Source organism: Squalius cephalus, assembly GCF_949319135.1.
Source record: "Squalius cephalus genome assembly, chromosome: 2".
NCBI lineage: Eukaryota > Metazoa > Chordata > Actinopteri > Cypriniformes > Leuciscidae > Squalius > Squalius cephalus.
This window is the reverse complement of record NC_137123.1, coordinates 5,793,034-5,815,224: the sequence shown is the minus strand read 5'-3', so window position 1 is coordinate 5,815,224 and position 22,191 is coordinate 5,793,034. Positions and strand designations below refer to the sequence as shown.

Sequence of the window (22,191 nt, the reverse complement as noted above, 5' to 3'; positions counted from 1 at the left end):
CTGAGAACTATTGAAGATCTGTGAAACGCCCACATCAGCTGTAAACAAAGCGCGTCGCGATCGAGTGAGGCATAATATAGCCTACCTTATGGAGAAAAGATTCCTCAGAACAGTGCTGATATGAGGAACAATATATCCTGATATGAGGAGCAGATCCCGCTGAGGAGTGAGGTAGGCTGTTTTCTTTTCTCAAGTGTGGAATAACGTTATGGAATAACGTTAGTGTAGGCTTATGCAAACCGCAAAAAGATGAATCGCATTTCTATAATATGACTCGCCTTTCTGTGAGATGAATGAAGGGTACATATTTGTAAAGACTGTTTAGCCTAAATATAAATCGCGCGTCTGTGTGTGAAAGAATAAACTGCTTTGCTATAGCCTACTGAGATGAGTAAAAATCGACTGGAATATGTTGAAATAAAATGTATTTGTATAAGCAACGTATTAAACTGCAAATTAGCATTTATATGCCCTAATATTTCATAAAAACAACGTTACAGTCAGTCACTTGTTGACTAGATTTGGGTACAGTTTTTAGGCTACTGTAAAATATACTGCCACATAAAATAAGCTTTTGTTTAGCAATTTCTGCTCATATCTAACGTTTTATATATATATATATATATATATATATATATATATATATATATATATATATTTGTCAAAAATAAAGTCATAGACTAAGATGTTAGATGTTCCAATGTTGGCTATATTCAAACTAATGAATACATATGATAAAATGTAGGCCTATAATCTTTTTTCTTTTTCTTTTTTACAAAGAAAGAGTACACTTGAAATATTGTTGAAATTGTAATTATTGTTGTAATTGTAACATTTTTAATAAAATGGCAAAACATATTTACAAGAGAGATGTAAGCAAAATCTTAAATGGTCAATATAAGTCTTATTCTAAATACATCCTTTGTCCTTGCATTGTGGCTCAGTCAGTGTCACACCTGAAAGAATGGCTCATTAGGCAGAGTCATTATGCAGAGTGGGTGTGAACTACTCCTCCCCCTCGCATATTGGCTTTCCAAGCAAAACCTGTTTTACACCATTTAAATCAATGTATTTTTTTTTTGTGAACGATAAAGCAAGACTATTTTCATATAATTTTGAAGCTAGAACTCAAAGGGACCACATCCATTGGTCAAAAGTCTTGTGGACACATATTTAATATGTGTTTTGTGGTCTTAATTCAGCAACTTTCATTTTATTTTTTTCCAATAACCACGCATAAACATTATTCTCTTAAAAATACAAACATCTACATACAAGTTGCTCGCATATTATGGTAGCCCTGTTTGTGCTATATATAGTGAATTTACACCTTTGTCATTAACATGTTTATAAATAACTGAAAAAAGCACAAATGTCAAGGCATGTCAGAACATCTCAAGGGCCCCAAAAACACCTTGGTCCCCAGAGGGTTAACCAGAAGTGTATAGTCCAGGGTTCAGAAAGTAAAAGTCCTGCCATATATTTATTCCACCAACACAGCAAAATCCCCAGTGTTAAATTAACACTCCTCGGTGTACATGTGTCCAACTACAGGGTGTTAAAATTAACACTGAAGCAGTGTTGAAGTTAATGAGATAATTAAGTGATTAATTAAGTGATGATTGGCCATTTGTGTCCTTGTCCTTATATGGGAATTTGCAGGGCGTTTTCTTATGCTAATTAGGAACAACTGGCATTTCAATTACGAAGACTTGGGATTCATCAATCCTAAGATCACAGGTGCGAACAATTCTGTTGTTTAAGAACATATCATGAATCCGACTTGGACTTTTCTTAGGAAGTTTATTAAGTACAACGTTAAGAAAATTCTTAGGAAGATATTGGGGAATGAGGAAAACTAACATTAACCCTCTGGGGACCAAAAATGCGCCCGCGCGTTTTGCTCGTTTTTTTTTTTTAGCAATGAAAATAAACACTAAATGCTCTGTTAATTTTGATCTTTCATTTTCGTGTAATACATCAATCGATCCTGTTCAGTTTCTATTTTTTTTCTGTATACTCACAATAAAAATAAAGTGTTTTGCTTTTTGACAAATAAAGAAAAATTAACATGATGCGATTTCTGCCTTCTCTCTGTCAGTAAACTCCCATTTGAAACGCGTTCGAAAATGATCTATAACTCCGCGAAAATTCAGTCAAACAGGCAAACAGACCCACGGGCATAAAGCTTGAGATCGCATCTGTTAAATGAAGTAACTTATATAAAAAAACAAATATTCTCATCTTCTGTAATCTGTATAAAAAGAGAGCGACTCCAGTCGAGCTCATTACGAGCTAATTCACAGTAATGTGACACGCCCACGGAGAGCGCGTGCTATTCAAACGCAAATTCTGAGAACTATTGAAGATCTGTGAAACGCCCACATTAGCTGTAAACAAAGCGCGTCGCGATCGAGTGAGGCATAATATAACCTACCTTATGGAGAAAAGATTCCTTAGAACAGTGCTGATATGAGGAGCAATATCTCCTGATATGAGGAGCAGATCCCGCTGAGGAGTGAGGTAGGCTGTTTTCTTTTCTCAAGTGTGGAATAACGTTATGGAATAACGTTAGTGTAGGCCTATGCAAACCGCAAAAAGATGAATCGCATTTCTATAATATGACTCGCCTTTCTGTGAGATGAATGAAGGGTACATATTTGTAAAGACTGTTTAGCCTAAATATGAATCGCGCGTCTGTGTGTGAAAGAATAAACTGCTTTGCTATAGCCTACTGAGATGAGTAAAAATCGACTGGAATATGTTGAAATAAAATGTATTTGTATAAGCAACGTATTAAACTGCAAATTAGCATTTATATGCCCTAATATTTCATAAAAACAATGTTACAGTCAGTCACTTGTTGACTAGATTTGGGTACAGTTTTTAGGCTACTGTAGAATATACTGCCACATCAAATAAGCTTTTGTTTAGCAATTTCTGCTCATATCTAATGTTATATATATATATATATATATATATATATATATATATATATATATATATATATATATATATATATTTGTCAAAAATAAAGTCATAGACTAAGATGTTAGATGTTCCAATGTTGGCTATATTCAAACTAATGAATACATATGATAAAATGTAGGCCTATAATCTTTTTTCTTTTTCTTTTTTACAAAGAAAGAGTACACTTGAAATATTGTTGAAATTGTAATTATTGTTGTAATTGTAACATTTTTAATAAAATAGCAAAACATATTTACAAGAGAGATGTAAGCGAAATCTTAAATGGTCAATATAAGTCTTCTTCTTTTGTCCTTGCATTGTGGCTCAGTCAGTGTCACACCTGAATGAATGGCTCATTAGGCAGAGTCATTATGCAGAGTGGGTGTAAACTACTCCTCCCCCTCGCATATTGGCTTTCCAAGCAAAACCTGTTTTACACCATTTAAATCAATGTATTTTTTTTTTGTGAACGATAAAGCAAGACTATTTTCACATAATTTTGAAGCTAGAACTCAAAGGGACAACATCCATTAGACAAAAGTCTTGTGGACACATATTTAATATGTGTTTTGTGGTCTTAATTCAGCAACTTTCATTTTAATTTTTTCCAATAACCACGCATAAACATTATTCTCTTAAAAATACAAACATCTACATACAAGTTGCTCGCATATTATGGTAGCCCTGTTTGTGCTATATAGAGTGAATTTACACCTTTGCCATTAACATGTTTATAAATAACTGAAAAAAGCACAAATGTCATGGCATGTCAGAACATCTCAAGGGCCCCAAAAACACCTTGGTCCCCAGAGGGTTAAAAAATGAAAAGGGGCCAGAACCCAACTAAAGCAAACACCGATCACCATATGTGACCTGATCCAGCAAAATGAGTCACAGTGACCCAAATTTATTAATGGAAAGAGGAGACCATAAGCTTTCAAATGATATCCAAGTCAAAGTCATACCTTGAATGGTTGTAAAGATATACACATTTGAATTATGGTCGTCTGTCCTCTTTTTACAATTGAAAACCTGAGAAAATCGCTTTTAAAGTTTTTTGCCCGTTTTTTGTTGATATCTTTCAAAATCCATTGCATTTAAAGGGGTAAACTATTTATTGTACAGCTTAATTTGACCAAAGACATTAATATATGCTATTAAACCAGGCTGAAGCTCAAATTATTTTAAAGTTTTTATTTTAATAAATAATTTAAAAGGCACTTTTACAAACATTTACTAAAATCAGAAAGATTGAACAGAGGTGCTACAGTTTTCCTTGAGAGAGGGTGGGTGTGTGTGTGTGTGTGTGTGTGTGTGTGTGTGTGTGTCTGTGTGTCTGTGTGTGTGTGTGAGAGAGAGAGAGAGAGAGAGAGAGAGAGAGAGAGAGAGAGAGAGAGAGAGAGAGAGAGAGAGACAAGGAAAAAGAGAACCTTTGTGTAGGCTAGTTGACAATAATAGTTTAACACGTTCATAACAGAGATACCAACAGTTAAATATTGGGTTAAAATAAATCAAACACATTGTAATGGATTCTCCTTGCAGATAAATTCACTCACAGAATAATTGCACTCACTCACATCCATACACAATAAATACCACAGGGCTGTCACTGCTGTCGCTGTCATCAGAGGATGACACGTCTCCAGATCCAAAAAAATCACTGACTAGCCTTAGCCACTCTTGATGACCAGCAGCAGAGCTTAGGTTAGAAGCCTCTAGTGATTTCAACACTTTTGGCGACTTTTTGGCGACTTTGCTCTCTTTTGACAGCGACATTTCTCAAATTAATAATATTTAATCTTTCTGAGGAGATCTGCTAGCTTGTTTACACATAGCGCTACGAGTCTGACAGGAGGATGGCTGGACCAATCGCGTGCCGGTCAGTCGAAACGGGGCTTCCCATTGACAAATGATCAGCGTTTGTGTACATTTCTAAGCTCTTTGATTGGTTCTATACAACGTGAAACACCATATTTGGAGAGCAGAGACGTTTGAGGGGATTCCCGGGAAATGCTCAGAGGTGACGAGAGGAGTTGAGAAAAGCAATATTCATTTTCAGCGAATTTAGTAAAACTTTGTAAACTTTAATAGTCATTTAAATACATTTACTCAATTATCTGGACTACGAAACTTTAGGAGATTATTTTTGAATGTCTGTTCTTTGGATTTTAGCAAAAAAAAATTTTTTTTCAAAAATCTATTATTTCATTGTTTTTCCACATAATCGGCCCATATCTTAAAATGGAACGTTGCGACTTCCGACTCATTTCGCCAGATCGGGTCACATATTGGTGATGTGAAGCGAAAAATTTCAAAAAACATTACTGTCTAAACTTCTGTTAAATCTAAATAAGAATACGTGTAGGTGTATGACAGAAATAAAGTCAAACTAGTAATAATAAGCGCAATAATGTGTAATGACTCGAAATCAGTAGTTCTTGTGTTTCTCTTTTTTCTGTTCTTGTTGTTTCTCTTTGCTTCAATGATTCTACTTATTAACATCAGGTATCTTCAATAATACTCAATTATCACTTAATCACTTAATTATCTCATTAACTTCAACACTGCTTCAGTGTTCATTTTAACACCCTGTAGTTGGACACTGTAGTTAATTTAACACTGGGGATTTTGCTGTGTGGCTGGAATAAACATATGGCAGGACTTTTACTTTCTGACCCCTGGACTATACACCTCTGCAGTTAACTTACACAAGAGTTCTAGTAACTAAAAAAGAACACTACTTGATAATTTGCTTTGAATAAAATGGATTTGTTACCATTGTTGTGTTTTGCATGCTGAATGTTGAAGTCTATGTGTGACTCGAGCATGGTCAATTATAATATATTGGTTTAGATTAGAAGGATAGGCATAGGGCACAAGGCATAGTATGTGAATAGTACAATTACTAGATTTTTACAATTCTCTTAGAGAATCACTGTTGGATTTTACAGTGTAATACTGCTATTCTGCTGCACTGTTAATTTTGTTTGTTTGTTGTGAAATTACAGTATATTCCAGGTTAATAATTACATTACTTTCACAGTAATTCCACAGTAGGACTTGTCTTGTATCTAACTGCACTCTTGGAGATTTCTTGTAAAATCTACAATATCATACTGTATTTCTACAGTGCATATGTACTATGAAGGTACCCAGCATGCAGAGCTGCATGAATAAATTATGCTGTGGAGTAGGGCTGCACAATTAATCAAATTTCTAATCGCGATTACGATTACGGATGCCACGATTGTGTAATCGTTCAAGCCGTGATTACACTAAAAAGTCCACTTACATTATTACATTAGAGGTGTTTAGAGCATGCTACGTTGTGAGAGGTGAATCACGACTACTTCAGAGAACCCAGCACAATAGGAACAACCAGTGGCATAAGTGTGTGCTGAAATACAATTGCATGTTCATATCGCTTCACTGTATATAAAGCACAAAGGAAACTATGAGTGTTAAGTAGTTAAACTAGGATTGGGTTCTGAGGTGGTTCTAATGTCTCTAGCCTTCCTCTTGGTGTGTCGATCAGAACACAGGAATGGATCAGGACAGTCTAATTCGATCAAAGGGGTTTATTGAACACTGAGTATTCGCTGGTCTGTGTGAGGTGTGTGTGTGGGTCTACAATAAAACAAAGAAATAATCAGCATAACATGACTTGACTGTTATATCAAAATAAATCACACTATACATCGCATTACACTATACAATGTTATAATATACACAACTCAACTTTCCGTGGACCAATACAACGCAATTTGGCGCTGTTATTGTTTAAGTAAACATAATCGGCATGTTATAATGACAATGAATATCACACAGTGCACCATACAGAACTCCCCAAATGAACCTAACAAAGAATTAAATATAGTATTATAGTAACATGAATAAACAGGTACGGAACAGGCTGACGATATCCTCAACTGCAATATTATATTGTAAACGCAGCTCGTTAATGCGCGCCGAACGCGCTAGCTCAGTTCTCACACTGTTCATTCTGACTACCTCCATAACAGCGGACAAATACCAAATTGCCTCAAACTCAAATACTATGACTAATAAGGATTGTCTGCTGATCCTAAATGGGTACTCACAATCAGTAATAGATGCACACTATAGCACACAAAATAAGGGTTATTTCTCCCGGTCCCGTTCAAGTCTCTCTCTAGCTTCATTCTGCCTAAATAAATAGTCCAGAATCTGTCAGCTAATATCTGGGAGTGCCTCCATCTCCATTTAACAATGTAGATTGTTCCAAAGCGGCTTTACATTGATAATAGGAAATTAAAGTAACTGATTTTTTTTGGCTTTATAGCAGCTCTAGTATAAAGTTATTGTCCAGCTAAATTTAGTTTTGATTGATTCACTTCCGTCACAACGATCATTAGTTATTAACTTAGGGGCCGCTAACACGACACCGTCTTAACAGAAAACTCTTAAGTTCTTTCTGCGCAAACTTCAAAAACGCGAACCCGTGAGAATGCTGATGGCGTGCACATGCGTATTACGAGTTCAGTCTATAGGTATGTGCGTTTGAATATATGTGCGCAGGTGTGTAGTCCTTCCCTACAGACCAACCCTCAACAAACTACTTGTCTGGCCTTAAAATTTATAATACAGAATTTGTATCGCTTTCGCGTAGCCACGCGAACCAGAATTATCCCGACAACGCTTTATCTGTAGATAGGTAAAGGGAGGGAGGCCTTCACAGGGGAGAGACTAGTTGACACTTCAGTTCTGCGTTGTCGTCGCGTCCAGGCGCAAGTCCTTCATCAGATCTGGATACGCACTGGATCCGGCGGACTGCAACAGAGATACAACAGAGAGACTAATATTAGTGTAGATGTCATTCTTCTTTTGATGTAACGAGTACATCAGGATTTATGGGAAGTGTTCCCGCTTCCGGCTGACCTAATCTTTGCGGCCTACCATTGAATTATAGAAGTCTATAATGTGTTATGTGTATGCTGGGTCAAAGAGATGTGTTTTTAGTCTAGCTTTGAACTGACAGAGTGTGTCTGCTTCCCAGATATTGGTAGGAAGACTGTTCCAAAGTTTTGGTGCTAAATAGGAAAAGGATCTACCGCCAGCAGTCGATTTTGATATTCTAGGTCAGGGGAGCCCAACCTTTTTTGAACAAAGATCTACTTTTAGATTTATCAGTGTGCCGAGATCTACCAGTCCAAACAGAAAGCCAGTCGCTACTCACAGCGCATCTGCAGATTTAATATGCACAAAACAAACAGAAAAGTAGCTGTAATCCATATATATATGTATAATGGAGAAGAGCCGACTCTATTTTTAAAAATATAGCCTATATAGAAATTAAATAATTATGTAATAATTAAATATTGAATAATTTTATTTAAAATAATAGTGTGTGTTCATGCTAGTTATAATGATAGAGTGCTGGTTATAACATGGCAATAAAGAAGAGAGAAAAAGAGGGACCAGTTTAATCCTTTCAGTTAGGCCTAGGCCTATTTATTTTTCAGATTTTTTTTTCTTTAATATGGGTTCTATTATATTATTGTTTTGAATGTTGTTTCTATACATTAAAAATATGTAATTTAAATGGAAAGGTTTAGGTTTTTTTTATAACAAATCAAGGCATTAAAAAAAAAAAAAAAAAATTGTTAGACATTGTGAGTCTGATTACGTTTAATAATTTAATTAGAATTGTTTTTTTACACCTATCATAGTCAAAGTCATAGTTAAAACATTTATTTTCTAAAGAGCCGTTTGTGACCCAAAAGATCTTTTCAGTGAGCTGAGTCAACGAGCCGGAATGCCAGGGAGTCCCTACTAATAATGTAACGTGCCTAGCTAAAATCCTGGCTGAATTCAGATTAGCGTCCTAACATACTACTCTTGCTATTTCTGATATGTATTTGAAATAGTATCAGGCGCGGATTTATGGGTGGGCACGATTGATCGGTGGCCCACCCAATCAGATTAATAAAAACAATTTACATTTTTAATTTGAATAATAATGAATTATAATTGAAATAATTTGAAAATAATACAATGAAATAATTTCATTGTAATAGTTTTTTAGAATGTTTAATAGTTTTTTTCTTAATAAAAATGTATGTACAGTAGCTACGAAAAATAGCTACAAAATAAAAATATTATGTTGACATATCGTGTCAGTCCAGTGATGCTATCACGCAACACCGCGGACGCGTTTCGGATCAAAAGTTTTCCGTCGCAGCGGCAACCTAACCGAGCTATGGCTAAACAGCTGTCATTGACACACTAAAAAAATAAAAAAATAAAAAAAGTCACACTTTACATGTCACAAAGAACTTGTTTTTTTCACCTCCACGAATGAGACAAGTGTTCATTATGTCGCCTTGTTGAGGTAAATTGTAGTTTTCCTTGCTTTACCCCGGTCTTAAAGTTGGCTAGCCTTAAAAAGATGACTGTGAAAAAGAGTATAATTAAATTAAATGCATTTATGGTGAGATTACTACATTTTATTTAATTAAACGCATTTATGGTGAGATTATTATATTTTCATGTCAATCTGTGTTCATTTTGACCACGAACCATGCGCTGGCACTTTAATTCAGCGCGTGCAGCACAGCAAAAATAGACTCGGTGCGGAAACGATCTCTTCACTGCTGTAGCCTCTACGCGCCGCACATGGAACGCATTGCCAGACCGCATCCACGCTCAGTGTGAAAGCTCTAATACGGAGCCCGGGAATCAGGTGTGTATAAGCTTAAAAAACCCGAGGCCCCTCCGTATATTCACCAGGCCCACCTATTAATGACGTTCTGTATCCGCCACTGGTATGTTAGTATGCGATTTCGAATTCAGCCCATCATTTCTGGTCAATCATGGTCAAACTTTATGTATGTCAGTGAATTTTACAAATATTTAACAACCAATGAAAAGCATTAAAACAGCTTGTGTTAAATCTTGTTACTCGATTAGACTGTCAAGCAAAACCTCACAGCTCATAGCTCCTCGTAGCTCCGCCCCTCCTCCTCCGGCCAGCGCATAGTTGAACCAGCTAATCAGTGATCTTGTAAGATTAAATAAAGAACTGTTTTTTAAAATAAGTACAGCGTTTTCTTTACTCAAGAAATACTATGTCTATAAAGGTTAATATTTTATGTTTTTGAGGTCTGAGATGCGGGAGCGGTGAAGAGAGAGAAAGGGCAAACCAGAGTACAATTTACTCTCGCGATCGACTGAAAAGCAGTCCGCGATCGACAGGTCGACCGCGATCGACTGGTTGGGCACCCTTGTTCTAGGTATTATCAACTGGCCGGAATTTTGAGATCGCAATAGACGTGAAGGACTATAATACGTTAAGAGCTCGCTCAAGTACTGCGGAGCTAAACCATTTAGTGCTTTGTAAGTAATCAGCAATATTTTAAAATTTATGCGATGTTTAATAGGGAGCCAGTGCAGGGTTGACAGAACCGGGCTAATATGGTCATACTTCCTGGTTCTGGTAAGAACTTGAGCTGCTGTGTTTTGGACCAGCTGTAGTTTGATTATTAAGTGTGCAGGGCAACCACCCAATAGAGCATTACAATAATCTAGCCTTGATGTCATGAACGCATGAACTAATTGTTCCGCATTTGTCATTGAGAGCATATGACATAATTTAGATATATTTTTAAGATGGAAAAATACGGTTTTACAGATACTAGACACGTGACTTTCAAATGAAAGAGTGGTATCAAAGAGCACACCCAGGTTCCTAACCGACGATGAAGACTTGACACAGCAGCCATCAAGTGTTAGACAGTATTCTAGGATATTACGAGAGGAAGTTTTTTGTCCAATAATTAGAATCTCTGTTTTTTCAGAATAAAGTAGTAGGAAAGTACTAGACATCCAATTTTTTTTAAATCAGCTATGTATTCCGTTAATTTTTTGAAGTTTCGTAAGGGCGTGAAGAAATATAGAGCTGAGTATCATCGGCATAACAGTGAAAACTAATTCCATGCTTCCTAATGATATCTCCTAATGGTAGCATGTACAGAGTGAACAGCAGCGGTCCTAGTACTGAGCCTTGTGGTACGTCATACTGAACTTGTGATCGATGAGACATCTCTTCATTTACTGCTACAAACTGATAACGGTCAGATAAGTATGATTTAAACCATGCTAATGCAATTCCACTAATGCCAACATAATTTTCGAGTCTATTGAAAAGAATGTTGTGGTCGATAGTATCAAATGCAGCACTAAGATCGAGTAACACTAATAGAGAGATACAACCACGATCGGATGATAAGAGCAAATCATTTGTGACTCTAATGAGGGCAGTCTCAGTACTATGGTACGGTCTAAATCCGGACTGAAAATCCTCGCAGATATCTTTTCTTTCTAAAAAGGAACATAGTTGTGAGGATACTGCCTTTTCTAGTATCTTTGACAGAAAAGGTAGAATAGAGATTGGCCTGTAATTGACTAATTCTGTACGATCAAGTTGCGTTTTCTTAAAGCTACACTGTAATATTTTAAGTTGATTTTTAGCAAAAAAACATTTTATTCTTTCAAAATTATACGTTTTCATTAATGTGTAATCACTTCATACAACTAATTAAGTATTCTCGTAAGTGTACAATCTGCCATTTAGAATACATACGAGCGAGTCACTTGAATGGCGGAAGCCATGTTGCGCATCCATCTTGCAAATACATTAGACAAAGAGGGACATACCTGGAAATTCAAGCTTCACCTTTCGCATTTTTACACTCAGTGGCACTGTGACGAATGCGAGAGGTAGATTACTCGCAACTGCCGGCAGATTTGAAATAATATGGCCACCGTAGGAGTTAAAACACCCTCGGAATGGGAGGGGCTAGAAAGTAATATTCAGTTGGTAGTCATATACAATTTCACCGCTAGATTGGAGTCAATCCTATACAGTGTAGATTTAACAAGCAGTTTAATCATAGCCAGCTTAAAAGTTTTTGGTACGTATCACTGATGACAAAGATGTATTAATGATATTAAGAAGAGGATCTTTGACCTCTGGAAGCATCTCTTTCAGTATCTTAGTCGGTATAGTTGTCGATTTAGATGATTTAACGAGTTTAGAGAATTCTTCCTCTCCTATAGCAATGAATTAATCAAATTTGTCCTTAGGGAGACTACAATGCACTCCCTGATGTGATACTGTAGAGGACGGTTGCATTGTTATAATTTAAAAAGCATCTCTTAAGGCTGAGATGACTCCATATTTAATATACACAGATTTTGTGGCTCAGATGAGGTACAGTTGTGTTTTATTTCTTTGCTCTTGGCTGAAATGTGGCATTGCTATGGCCTGCTTGTGGCCCAGATCTGGCAAACAGGAGCGGTCCGACCAAGTGCCATCATTCCACGTTGCATGTGGGCCAGATCATCTTTCCACAAGTGCCAGATGTGGGCCGGATCTGGGCCGAATTAACAATGTTGCTATCTGGGTATGTGAGATTAAAATAATAATAGTATGTTGAAAAGAGTATACCAGAAGTCCCTGGATGGTCTACTAAGTGTGGATCCGTGCTCACTATAAAGGCTAATATTGCCCACAATCCATTGCGCTTTGGAGGAGGAACTACAAACACGAGTAAAAAGTGTTAAAAAACTACAAAACATGGCGGATATGTGTGACCGACGGTGAGAGGTTTAGATAAAGGTTTGAGTAAGCAATCAAAGTTTAACCTGATAGAAAAATATTTATTTAATGTTATCTGTGTTATATTTCATCTGCAATAACAATTTGGACTTTTATAAAGATCCATTTGGCCATTAACTTTTAAATGCATCATTATGCATTAATATGAGGAGAGTTCTCTACATGAAAGACCTGCGACTTCAGATCATCGTGCTTCTGCATTTCTCTTCGATAGAGTAGGAAATGAAAATAAATGAAATGTGGAGGATTTTATCTTTGACAAGATGATTGACAGGCCAGTTTTCGTGACATGATGTGTGTAACTAAGCAAAAGAGAGCAACCATTAAAGACGCAATTGTATGACATGATAGTATGTCCCAAAGCTTGTCTACTCTTCTGCTACACACTCAAAAGTATGCACTTTTTCTTTACTTTTAGGGTGTAGTATAAGTAGGTGAATTGAGACGCAGCACTTGATTAGCTTGTCCAGGTGTGTTTAATTAGGGTTGGAGCTGAACTCTGCAGGAAAGTGGACCTCGAGGGCCAGAGTTGAGGACCTTTGGTGTAATGGATGCTGTTGTTTTTTGAGCTGAACAGTCTCTAATGCTGTGTACCTATTAGAATGTACAATGTTTTCTTTTTTGATTGCCTTTGCTTGAGAAACTTTAACTGTTTTTTTCAGCTGCTTCTTGCACACTTTATAATTTTTGGTTTGTCTCTTTCTAGTTTGGATAATGGAGGCCATTTTAGAATCAAACCAGGACTGAGAAAATGTAGGTATCTCTCTCTCTCTCTCTCTCTCTCTCTCTCTCTCTCTCTCTCTCTCTCTCTCTCTCTCTCTCTCTCTCTCTCTCTCTCTCTCTCTCTCTCTCTCTCTCACTCACTCACTCACTCACTCACTCTCTCACACACACACACACACACACACACACACACACACACACACACACACACACACACACACACACACACACACACACATTGGGTTTCCATGTTTATGGGGACATTTCACATATGTAACTCCTAGCTAGCATAGCCATATCTAACTGCGTTTAGCCCAGCCAGTTTTGTCTTCAGTTTCCATGTAGTTCCATGGGTTAGCCCAGGTGAAAATAACACTGCTAAGTGTCCACACTACAGGATGGCAAATATAAAACTAAATCAATGTTGGAGTTAATTAGATAATTAAGTGTTTAATTAAGTGATGATTGAGCATTAGTGATTAACACCTGCTATGAACAAGCAGAATCACTGAAGGAAAGAAACACAAGAACAGAAAAAAAAAGAAACAAGAACTACAACTGACTTCAGTCATAGCCTTAAAATCAACTCAAGATAAAATAAGATATTAAATCTCTCAAAATCTAAGCAGAGGAGGATTAAACAACTCCACAAACAGCATTACCAGCTTCACTTATTACTAACCAGATTGAGTTTATTTCTGTCAGATGTCTACAGAAGTTCTTATTGAGAATTAAAAGGGTCTTGTTGTTGTTGTTGATGTTTTATTGAAAATTATTGTTTGGTTTGAAGTCATCATTGTGATAAGTGTTTACTTTAGTTGGGCGTTTTAATGCTAGTTTTTCTCTGGCTGCTGTAACTGATTTTGTTATGGCAAGAAAACCAAACTATTATTTTCAATAAAACATCAACATCTAAAACGGTTAATTCTCAATAAGAGCTTCTGTCGACAGATGTCCTTCACTTGTTTCTGGTTGTTATTACTTCTGCATGCTCATCTGCATGCTCGTCGTCCTCATCAGGGTCTCGACCTGACTGCAGTTCATCGTCGTAACCGACTTGAGTGGGCAAATCATCACATTCAATGGCGTCAGGCACTTTGGTGAGGTGTTCTCTTCACAGATAAATCCCGGTTTTCACTGTACAGGGCAGATGGCAGACAGTGTGTATGGCGTCGTGTGGGTGAGCAGTTTGCTGATGTCAACGTTGTGGATCGAGTGGCCCATGGTGGCGGTGGGGTTATGGTATGGGCAGGCGTATGTTGTGGACAATGATCACAGGTGAATTTTATTGATGGCATTTTGAATGCACAGAGATAACGTGACAAGATCCTGAGGCCCATTGTTGTGCCATTCATCCTCGACCATCACCTCATGTTGCAGTATGATAAAGCACAGCCCCATGTTGCAAGGATCTGTACACAATTCCTGGAAGTTGAAAACATCCCAGTTCTTGCATGGCCAGCATACTCACCGGACACGTCACCCATTGAGCATGTTTGGGATGCTCTGGATCGGCGTATACGACAGCGTGTTCCAGGTCCTGCCAATATCCAGCAACTTCGCACAGCCATTGAAGAGGAGTGAACCAACATTCCACAGGCCACAATCAACAACCTGATCAACTCTATGCGAAGGAGATGTGTGAGGCAGTGCAACACAGTACTGTCTGGTTTCCCCCCCATTGAGTCAATATTACAATGTGATGTTGGTTCAACATCATGTTTGCACTCTCAGAAAATGAAACACAACAATTACAACCGACTTAAAGCCACACAGTCTGAAATCAGCTGCAAATGAAATGTTTTAAAATGTTTGGTCACCATTGTTGTGATCAGTGTTTGCTTTAGTTGGGCAGTTTGACTCTTGGCATTTATGTGTGATTCTGATCTTTGCAGCCGTGTTTACCAAAACATAATTTGCTGCAATGTAAGCCAGAAACAAAGATAATCATGTGAAACAGTTTTCAAAATAATTAGAAGTAGAATAGTTTACTAATTTTCCACTACAACAACAAAAGTGGTTATTGCATTCTTGAAACAGATCAAATGTTCAAAATTTTGATTTTTAAATGCTTAGTAGGAATGCTTCTTCTTTAGACACACAGACATCAAGAATCAGCATATGAATCTCAACAATGGTGACATTCTTCATGCCAATACATGCTGGTTTTATACTATGGTGGCTCCCAGCATGCATTGCAGCATGAAGCATGTCACCATTGTGGAGATTCATTTTCTGATTCTTGATGTCTGGATGTGTATCTAAAAATATTTTTCCTTTAATGTATTTTAAAAATCAAAATTCAGAATGCCTGATCTGTGGCAAGAAAGTATTGTTTGTGAATATAATAACAATTTATAATTTTTAAATATATGTGAATATATTATGAAGTGAATATAATAACAATTTAACAATTTATAATTAGTAATTTTTAATAACAATTGACCACTTTTGGACAGTGGTAAAATTAGTGAACTTATTGTATTTTATATGCAGTTGACTTCAGGCTGTGTGGCTTTAAGTCAGTTATAGTGGTTTCATTTTCTGAGAGTGCAAACATGGTTGAACCAACATCACATTGTAACAATGATTCAATGCTATTACCATTGATTTTTGGATGAAATCTTAAATTGTGGGAGCAAAAGTGATGAGTCAAAAATGTACACATTAACATTGATTTAACATTGTTTTGATGGTTGCTGTCTATCTGGGACCCTAATCAAACACCTGAACCAGCTAATCAATGTCTTCAGGATTACTAGAAAGCTACAGACAGGAGAGTTTATCAGGGTTGGAGCTAAACTCTGCAGGACAGTGGCCCTCCAGGACAGCATTTGCCCATTCCTGTTCTAGACCATCATGTGTGTTATTAATTTCATATAATTGTTTATAGTAATGTTTCTACAGTATGATATGCAACCATGTTTAGAAAATCTGTAAAATAATATAAAAAAAAAAAACCTCAAGAATTAGCATGTGAATTTCAATAACGGTGACATGCTTCATACCACAATGCATTCTGGGAGCCACTGATGAGTTTGTAAGATGCACCCAGAATGCATTGCTGCATGAAGCATGTCACCGTTATTGAGATTCATTCTCTGGTTCTTGAGGTTTGTGTTTGTCTCAATAAAGTAGTTTAAACTTCATGTACAAAGATTTAGTTTTTTATATTGAATACTTCAGATTTTCTGATTAAAATCCAGCAGGATCTCATGTTTGAAATCCTAGTTAGTAATGATTGATTATAACAAATATTATTATTAATTGATAGATACATTATGATAATATCTTTATATCCACTGATCCGCTGTACGTCCGGTAGTGCGCGCATGCTCAGTATCAGCTGCTTGTGCTCATCATTTCTCTCAGCACAGTTTGTGTTATCAAGTTCATGTCTCAGTTCAGTGAACTGTTGGAGTTACTGGAATAAAATGTACTCTAGGATATTGGTTTATTTTGAGTCGGAGGGACTGACTCGAGACACAAACTGTTTTGAATGATTCAGTCCGATTTAGTGTACTGGTTCGACCGTTTCACTAAAAAGAACCTGCTCAAAAAAACGATTAGTTCACGAACCGGACATCACTAGAGTCAAGAGCCCAACTAAAGCAAACACTAATCTCCAGATTGGTGACTGTAAAACATTTTTATTTGTTCTTTATTCAGTGAAGTTTCAGACATGCACACAATTTTTGCAGTTTAATAAACACAAATAAATGCACAGCCTATTGTCCTGACACTCTTTTGTGTTTTATTTTTATTTTATTTTTTTTGTATTAGCAACTTACAACTTTGAGTAAAACGTCCTTAAGAATTTGAAGTCAATCGTTTTCCAAATGTTTTCTAAGTATGCTCATTTAATGACATTTTACAGTGTAAATATATTCTAAATACATTTTTCAATATATAAGCGCCAATTCTTTATGTATTTTTCAATATATTTTAATTTATAAAACAATATATTATTTAATATATTTTTCAGTATATTTACACTATATAATATATTGATCATAAAAATATGGAAATATATTTTCGTTACGTAAGTTTATATATAGCTAATCATATTCTATTCCCTAACCCCTGTTCAGATGCCTGTGATCTCACAATGGATCCAAACACAGCACACGCTCAACTCATTCTGTCTGATGGGAACAAAAAAATAACACCAGTCAAAGAGGATCAGCAGTACCCCGATCGTCCAGAGAGATTTGAGCACCATGAGCAGGTTCTGAGTCGAGAAAGTCTGACTGGACGCTGTTACTGGGAGATTGAATGTAGTGGCCGGAGTCATATAGCAGTGACATATAAAGGAATCGACAGGAGTAACTGTTGGTTTGGACTCAATGACAAATCCTGGAGTCTGTTCTGTTCAGCTAATGTATTCACTGCCTGGCACAATAATGTAAGCATTAATATACCAGCTCCTTTACCCTTGTCTAACAGAGTAGGTGTCTATCTGGACGTGTTGGCCGGCACTCTGTCCTTCTACAGCGTTTCTGACACACACACACTCAAACAATTACACACATTCAACACCACATTCACTGAACCCCTCTATGCTGGATTTAGGGCTTATGATTCTTCAGTGTCTCTGTGTCAGATTTAACAACCTACCGTGAGAAACAATTGAGACATCACAAGAAAACTCATTTTTCTAAGCAGTCACAATTTTTTTTTCCTCTAATTTTTAAATTAAACAACTAATGCATTAGTTTTTAGCCTGTGTCTTGGAGACGCGGCGCTTTTCACTTTTTCTGTATTCGGCCATATTCACAAAACATTTTATCTTACCACTTAGAGTCTTAATGGCAGTAAATGTTCTTAGTTAAGAGTTTTCTCTTAAAACATTTTCACAAAGCTGCTTGAACCAACTTTAACTGAGAAATAGAGAGAAATCTTAAGCAAAGAGTAAGTGCAGGGTTGACCTCGTTGCTATGGATTATTTCAACAACTATGCGCACAGTGATTGGCTGATAGGGGAGGGGTCTCTGTCAGTGATTTAATCATATAAATATTGTAGAATTCAAATAAAGGTTTTAAAATAAATATATTGCCGTATTTAAATACAGGTTTTAAAATGTGGGCTAAGTGTCACTAATTAAACTAAACTAATTCATTACTTGAAGCTTCAGTAACAGCGACCTCGTCTGGTGAAGTGCCAAGACTGCATCTAAATTATCCTGGCTAGATAGTGGACAGGAGGCTCTAAGACGAGTGAAATAAATCTAGTGACGCACCTATTTAGAGTCTTCAAAGAGCCTAATGGCTACACTAATCATATAGGTGTAATAATTATGAAGTAGGCTAATGATTTTATACAGACTTGAGACAGCTTTTACTATAGGCTACTGATAGTTACAGTTCTATAACTCTACTTTTAGAGTTATAATAGTTAACGGTTAACAGCCAGCGCACATACCTTATCAGGAGCGATCGATCAGAATAAAGTTTTCCCACGTGTCAGAACGACCTGTCTTCCTAGATGCTTCCATAGTAATGAGAATAAATCGATCCGAACAAAGTAATGCTATCTATCTGGGAAAGCTACAGACAGGAGAGTTTATCAGGGTTGGAGCTAAACTCTACAGGACAGTGGCCCTCCAGGAGAGCATTTGCCCATCCCTGTCCTAGAGAATGATCCCTTTCCCTTTGTGATCCCAGATCATCAGTCTGCCCCACTATCGTTTATAGAGAGACATTGCTCCATTATCATAATAATATGTTTGTTTTGTTGTAACTATACCTGATTTGGGCATGGGGGATTGACAGATACATCAGATAAAGCATATAATGTGGCATCTTTTCAGGTATCATCTGTTATTGTGTGAGTCAGTGGAGACTTCAGTGAGTCAGAGGTGATGGTCTGTAGAAACAATCAGGTTCTTCATTTGGTGTGATCTTATAAAAGCTACTGTTCGTCACTGTTTTAGAGGATCCACAGGCTCAGTTTAATCCTGCTGGATTATCACAAACTGTTAGCTCAGATATTCAGATAGTCAGGTCTTCCTGATTTTTTTTTTTTTTTTTTTTTTGGAAAAAAAAATCACCACTTATTGTTATTGCTAACATTATTGCTGTTAACATAATTTAAATAAGATCATCTTCTGCCACAGTGAAATTAGGCATTCAGTGTTTTGTTGTAAAATAATTTTGGCACACTCTGTGTTTAATACAAATTGGTTTTTGCATAGTCTTTATATTTCAAAGCATGTAACTGTAAAAGTTAATAATTAAAAAAATATATATCTGAGAAAATCATATTCTTAGATTTTGTTTTGTTGCTACCTCAACATCTTATGTTAATTATATTTTCATTTTCCCATGTTTTGTATTGGTTTTGTAAAAACATTTGGTCAGGTAACCTAAAAATGTGCTTTCTTGCGCTAAAATGTTTTATTCGAGTGAAAATAAATGATCAATTACAGCTTTTATTTTTCTAGTGAAAATAAATTCCAATTATTGATGAATATGACTGTCTTCATTAGGTTGCAGCAGTGAGAGTAACAGGTGAAAATGTTTCTGTAATGTAACAGTTGCACAATGTAACACTGGGTTAAAGTAGTGGGAAGTTTGGATTATTTTACTGACTCGGATCTTTGAATCTTGTTCATCAAAATGAACAAATCTTTTTTCCAATCATTTTGTTCATTTCAGCAGAATATAATTAAAATGTTACATGTTTGTGATGCATTAGACCATTGGGGGGCCTAGCTGGGTCACCTTGAGTCTACTGAGGATGTGTTAAAGTATTAATTATTAAAGGATGTGTAAATGTATTTATGTCACGAGTATCCACAACATACAATAGTGTTTTAGCTCTCGGCACTGCAGAAGTACGTTGAGTCTTTGGGTTTGAGTCTTTCGGTCTTTAGTCACGTAACTGTATGTTGTTATTAGGCTATATACGGTATCTTTATCAAAGTGATTTTCCCCAACTAACAGATAAAGTTTAAAGGGCCCCTATTATGGATTTTTTTAAATGACCTTTCATGTAGTGTGTAACAGCTCTAAGTGAAGGAAAACATCATGCAAAGTTTCAAATCTGAAAGTGCACCGTATATAAAGTTATTGGCTTTCAAAAGTAAAAGTCAAAAGCCAAGACGAAACATTAGCATATTGCCCGCCCACTTATTGCCCGGGCAGACACCAGGGAAAACTTGAACCTCAAACCAACAGCTGATTCCTGTGGATACTGGATAGCATCATGTCGAGAAGACACTGTGCATAATGTGAAGGTAAAGCCAGTTTTTTTTTTTTTTCACTGCCCAAGGACGAGCATGTGAAAAATCAGTGATTAAAATTCAGCAGTATAATCCTAAACCTTTGCTGTGTTCCCCTTTATTTTATGCTTCTTAAAATCTCGGAGTTCAGTGCAGGATTCGCAAACCGCTTGCTCTTGCAAGATGGTGTTCAAAAAAGTTTTGAGTTTTATATTGTGTAGGTCTCCTGCTAACTGGCTAACTCACGTTATTACTGTCTAACTGAAATACTTCTGCTAATCAGTTGTGGGCCACTATTACCTATAACTGTGTCCATTAATGCAGATTGTCTGTCGTTATCACTACTTTGAGGGAATATCTGTTTTACCAATTGTTTAGAGTAATGAAAGAATGTTTCAGGAACATCACACTAACCTTTAAATAACATTCTAGTAACATTAAGGAAACTGGACATTTTTATGTTCTTGGAATGTTACAAATCAACATTCCTACACTCTAAAAACTTTTTATACTTGATCTGACTCAATACATTCATTTTTCTGGCTTGTCGTTGGTCTAATGTAATTGAGTTTAGTTGTCTTGAAGTAAAAAAAAAAAATGTGGGTGTAATTTAAACTAATTGCTTTAAATCAAATGACAATTTTACGTCCACGTCCAAACCACGTGACTACTGACGTCATCAAGCTTGGGTCGAGAATTTTCTGTTCGGCCGCCATCTTGTTTTGCTGTATGAAGACCGTTGCGGATCCACAGTATTGGTGAGTAATCCTAAAATAAGTTTTCATTAAGTTTTATCGCCGTTAATATACATTTCTATAATATTAAAGTAGAATTCAATGCATTCATGCATGTGTTTGGTTGAATATCTGTTTTATTTTGGTCAGAGTCATCTGATATTTCAAGTGTACAGTTAATGTTAGCTATAAAGTTAACTGTTAGGCCTAGTAACGATGGATAGCCATTAATAGATACTTAAGTAACGTCAGTATAACGTTAGATAATTTGTGGACTTTTAATTACATTATTTATTTTGGTTTTTCCTGCATTGAGAATTACAAGGCGACCGCCTCACGCCTCCGTCAAATGGCGTTCCCGATCCGGCTGTCCTCAAAACTCAGACAGGCTCAGATTAGGCCTGTCGCGATAAATAATCAGAAATATTGTTACTCAATCATTCACAAATTCTAATATAATGATTTAAGTGGTGTAAAGCCATTTAATATCTTCTTGTGAGGGACAGAAGAAATTTTACATCGTTAAATTAAAGTTTGCGCAATCTCGTCTTCCCTCCGTTGCAGCTGTCAATCATTTGATCCATTCAGCATTCAAACAGCGCGTCGCGGTAAAACTCCTCGTCTACCAAATTTAATAATCGTGACAGCCCAAGTTCAGATACCTATTTTCCAAGCAGGATCTTACCACCTTCAACTCATTTTGATACAGGAAAAACCTTAAAATAGTATATAATTGTTACAATCGGTAGAGATTGTAACGTTATAATACATTGCGTGTAACGTTATACATTTCGTTCATTGAGTGGATTGCATAAGTTTCTGACATTTGATTGATGTAGAAACATTGGTGAATGAGAAAAATAAAGTAGCAAGAGTGGTTAAT

The 22,191-nt window shown here is 36.4% G+C and overlaps 1 protein-coding gene across 1 annotated transcript in view; it reads left to right on the top strand.

The window, feature by feature from the left end:
- LOC307154795 (protein NLRC3-like) overlaps positions 1 to 19,812 on the top strand; it is a gene marked incomplete at its 5' end in the record, with an annotated part of 28,809 nt that extends 8,997 nt beyond the window's left edge. The window contains 2 exons of the mRNA XM_079864885.1: positions 13,335 to 13,381; positions 17,443 to 19,812. Coding sequence (XP_079721011.1) covers positions 13,335 to 13,381; positions 17,443 to 17,960 — 565 coding nt within the window. The 3' untranslated portion in view covers positions 17,961 to 19,812. The remainder of the gene's footprint in view (positions 1 to 13,334; positions 13,382 to 17,442) is intronic.
- Between the last annotated feature and the right edge of the window lie 2,379 nt (positions 19,813 to 22,191).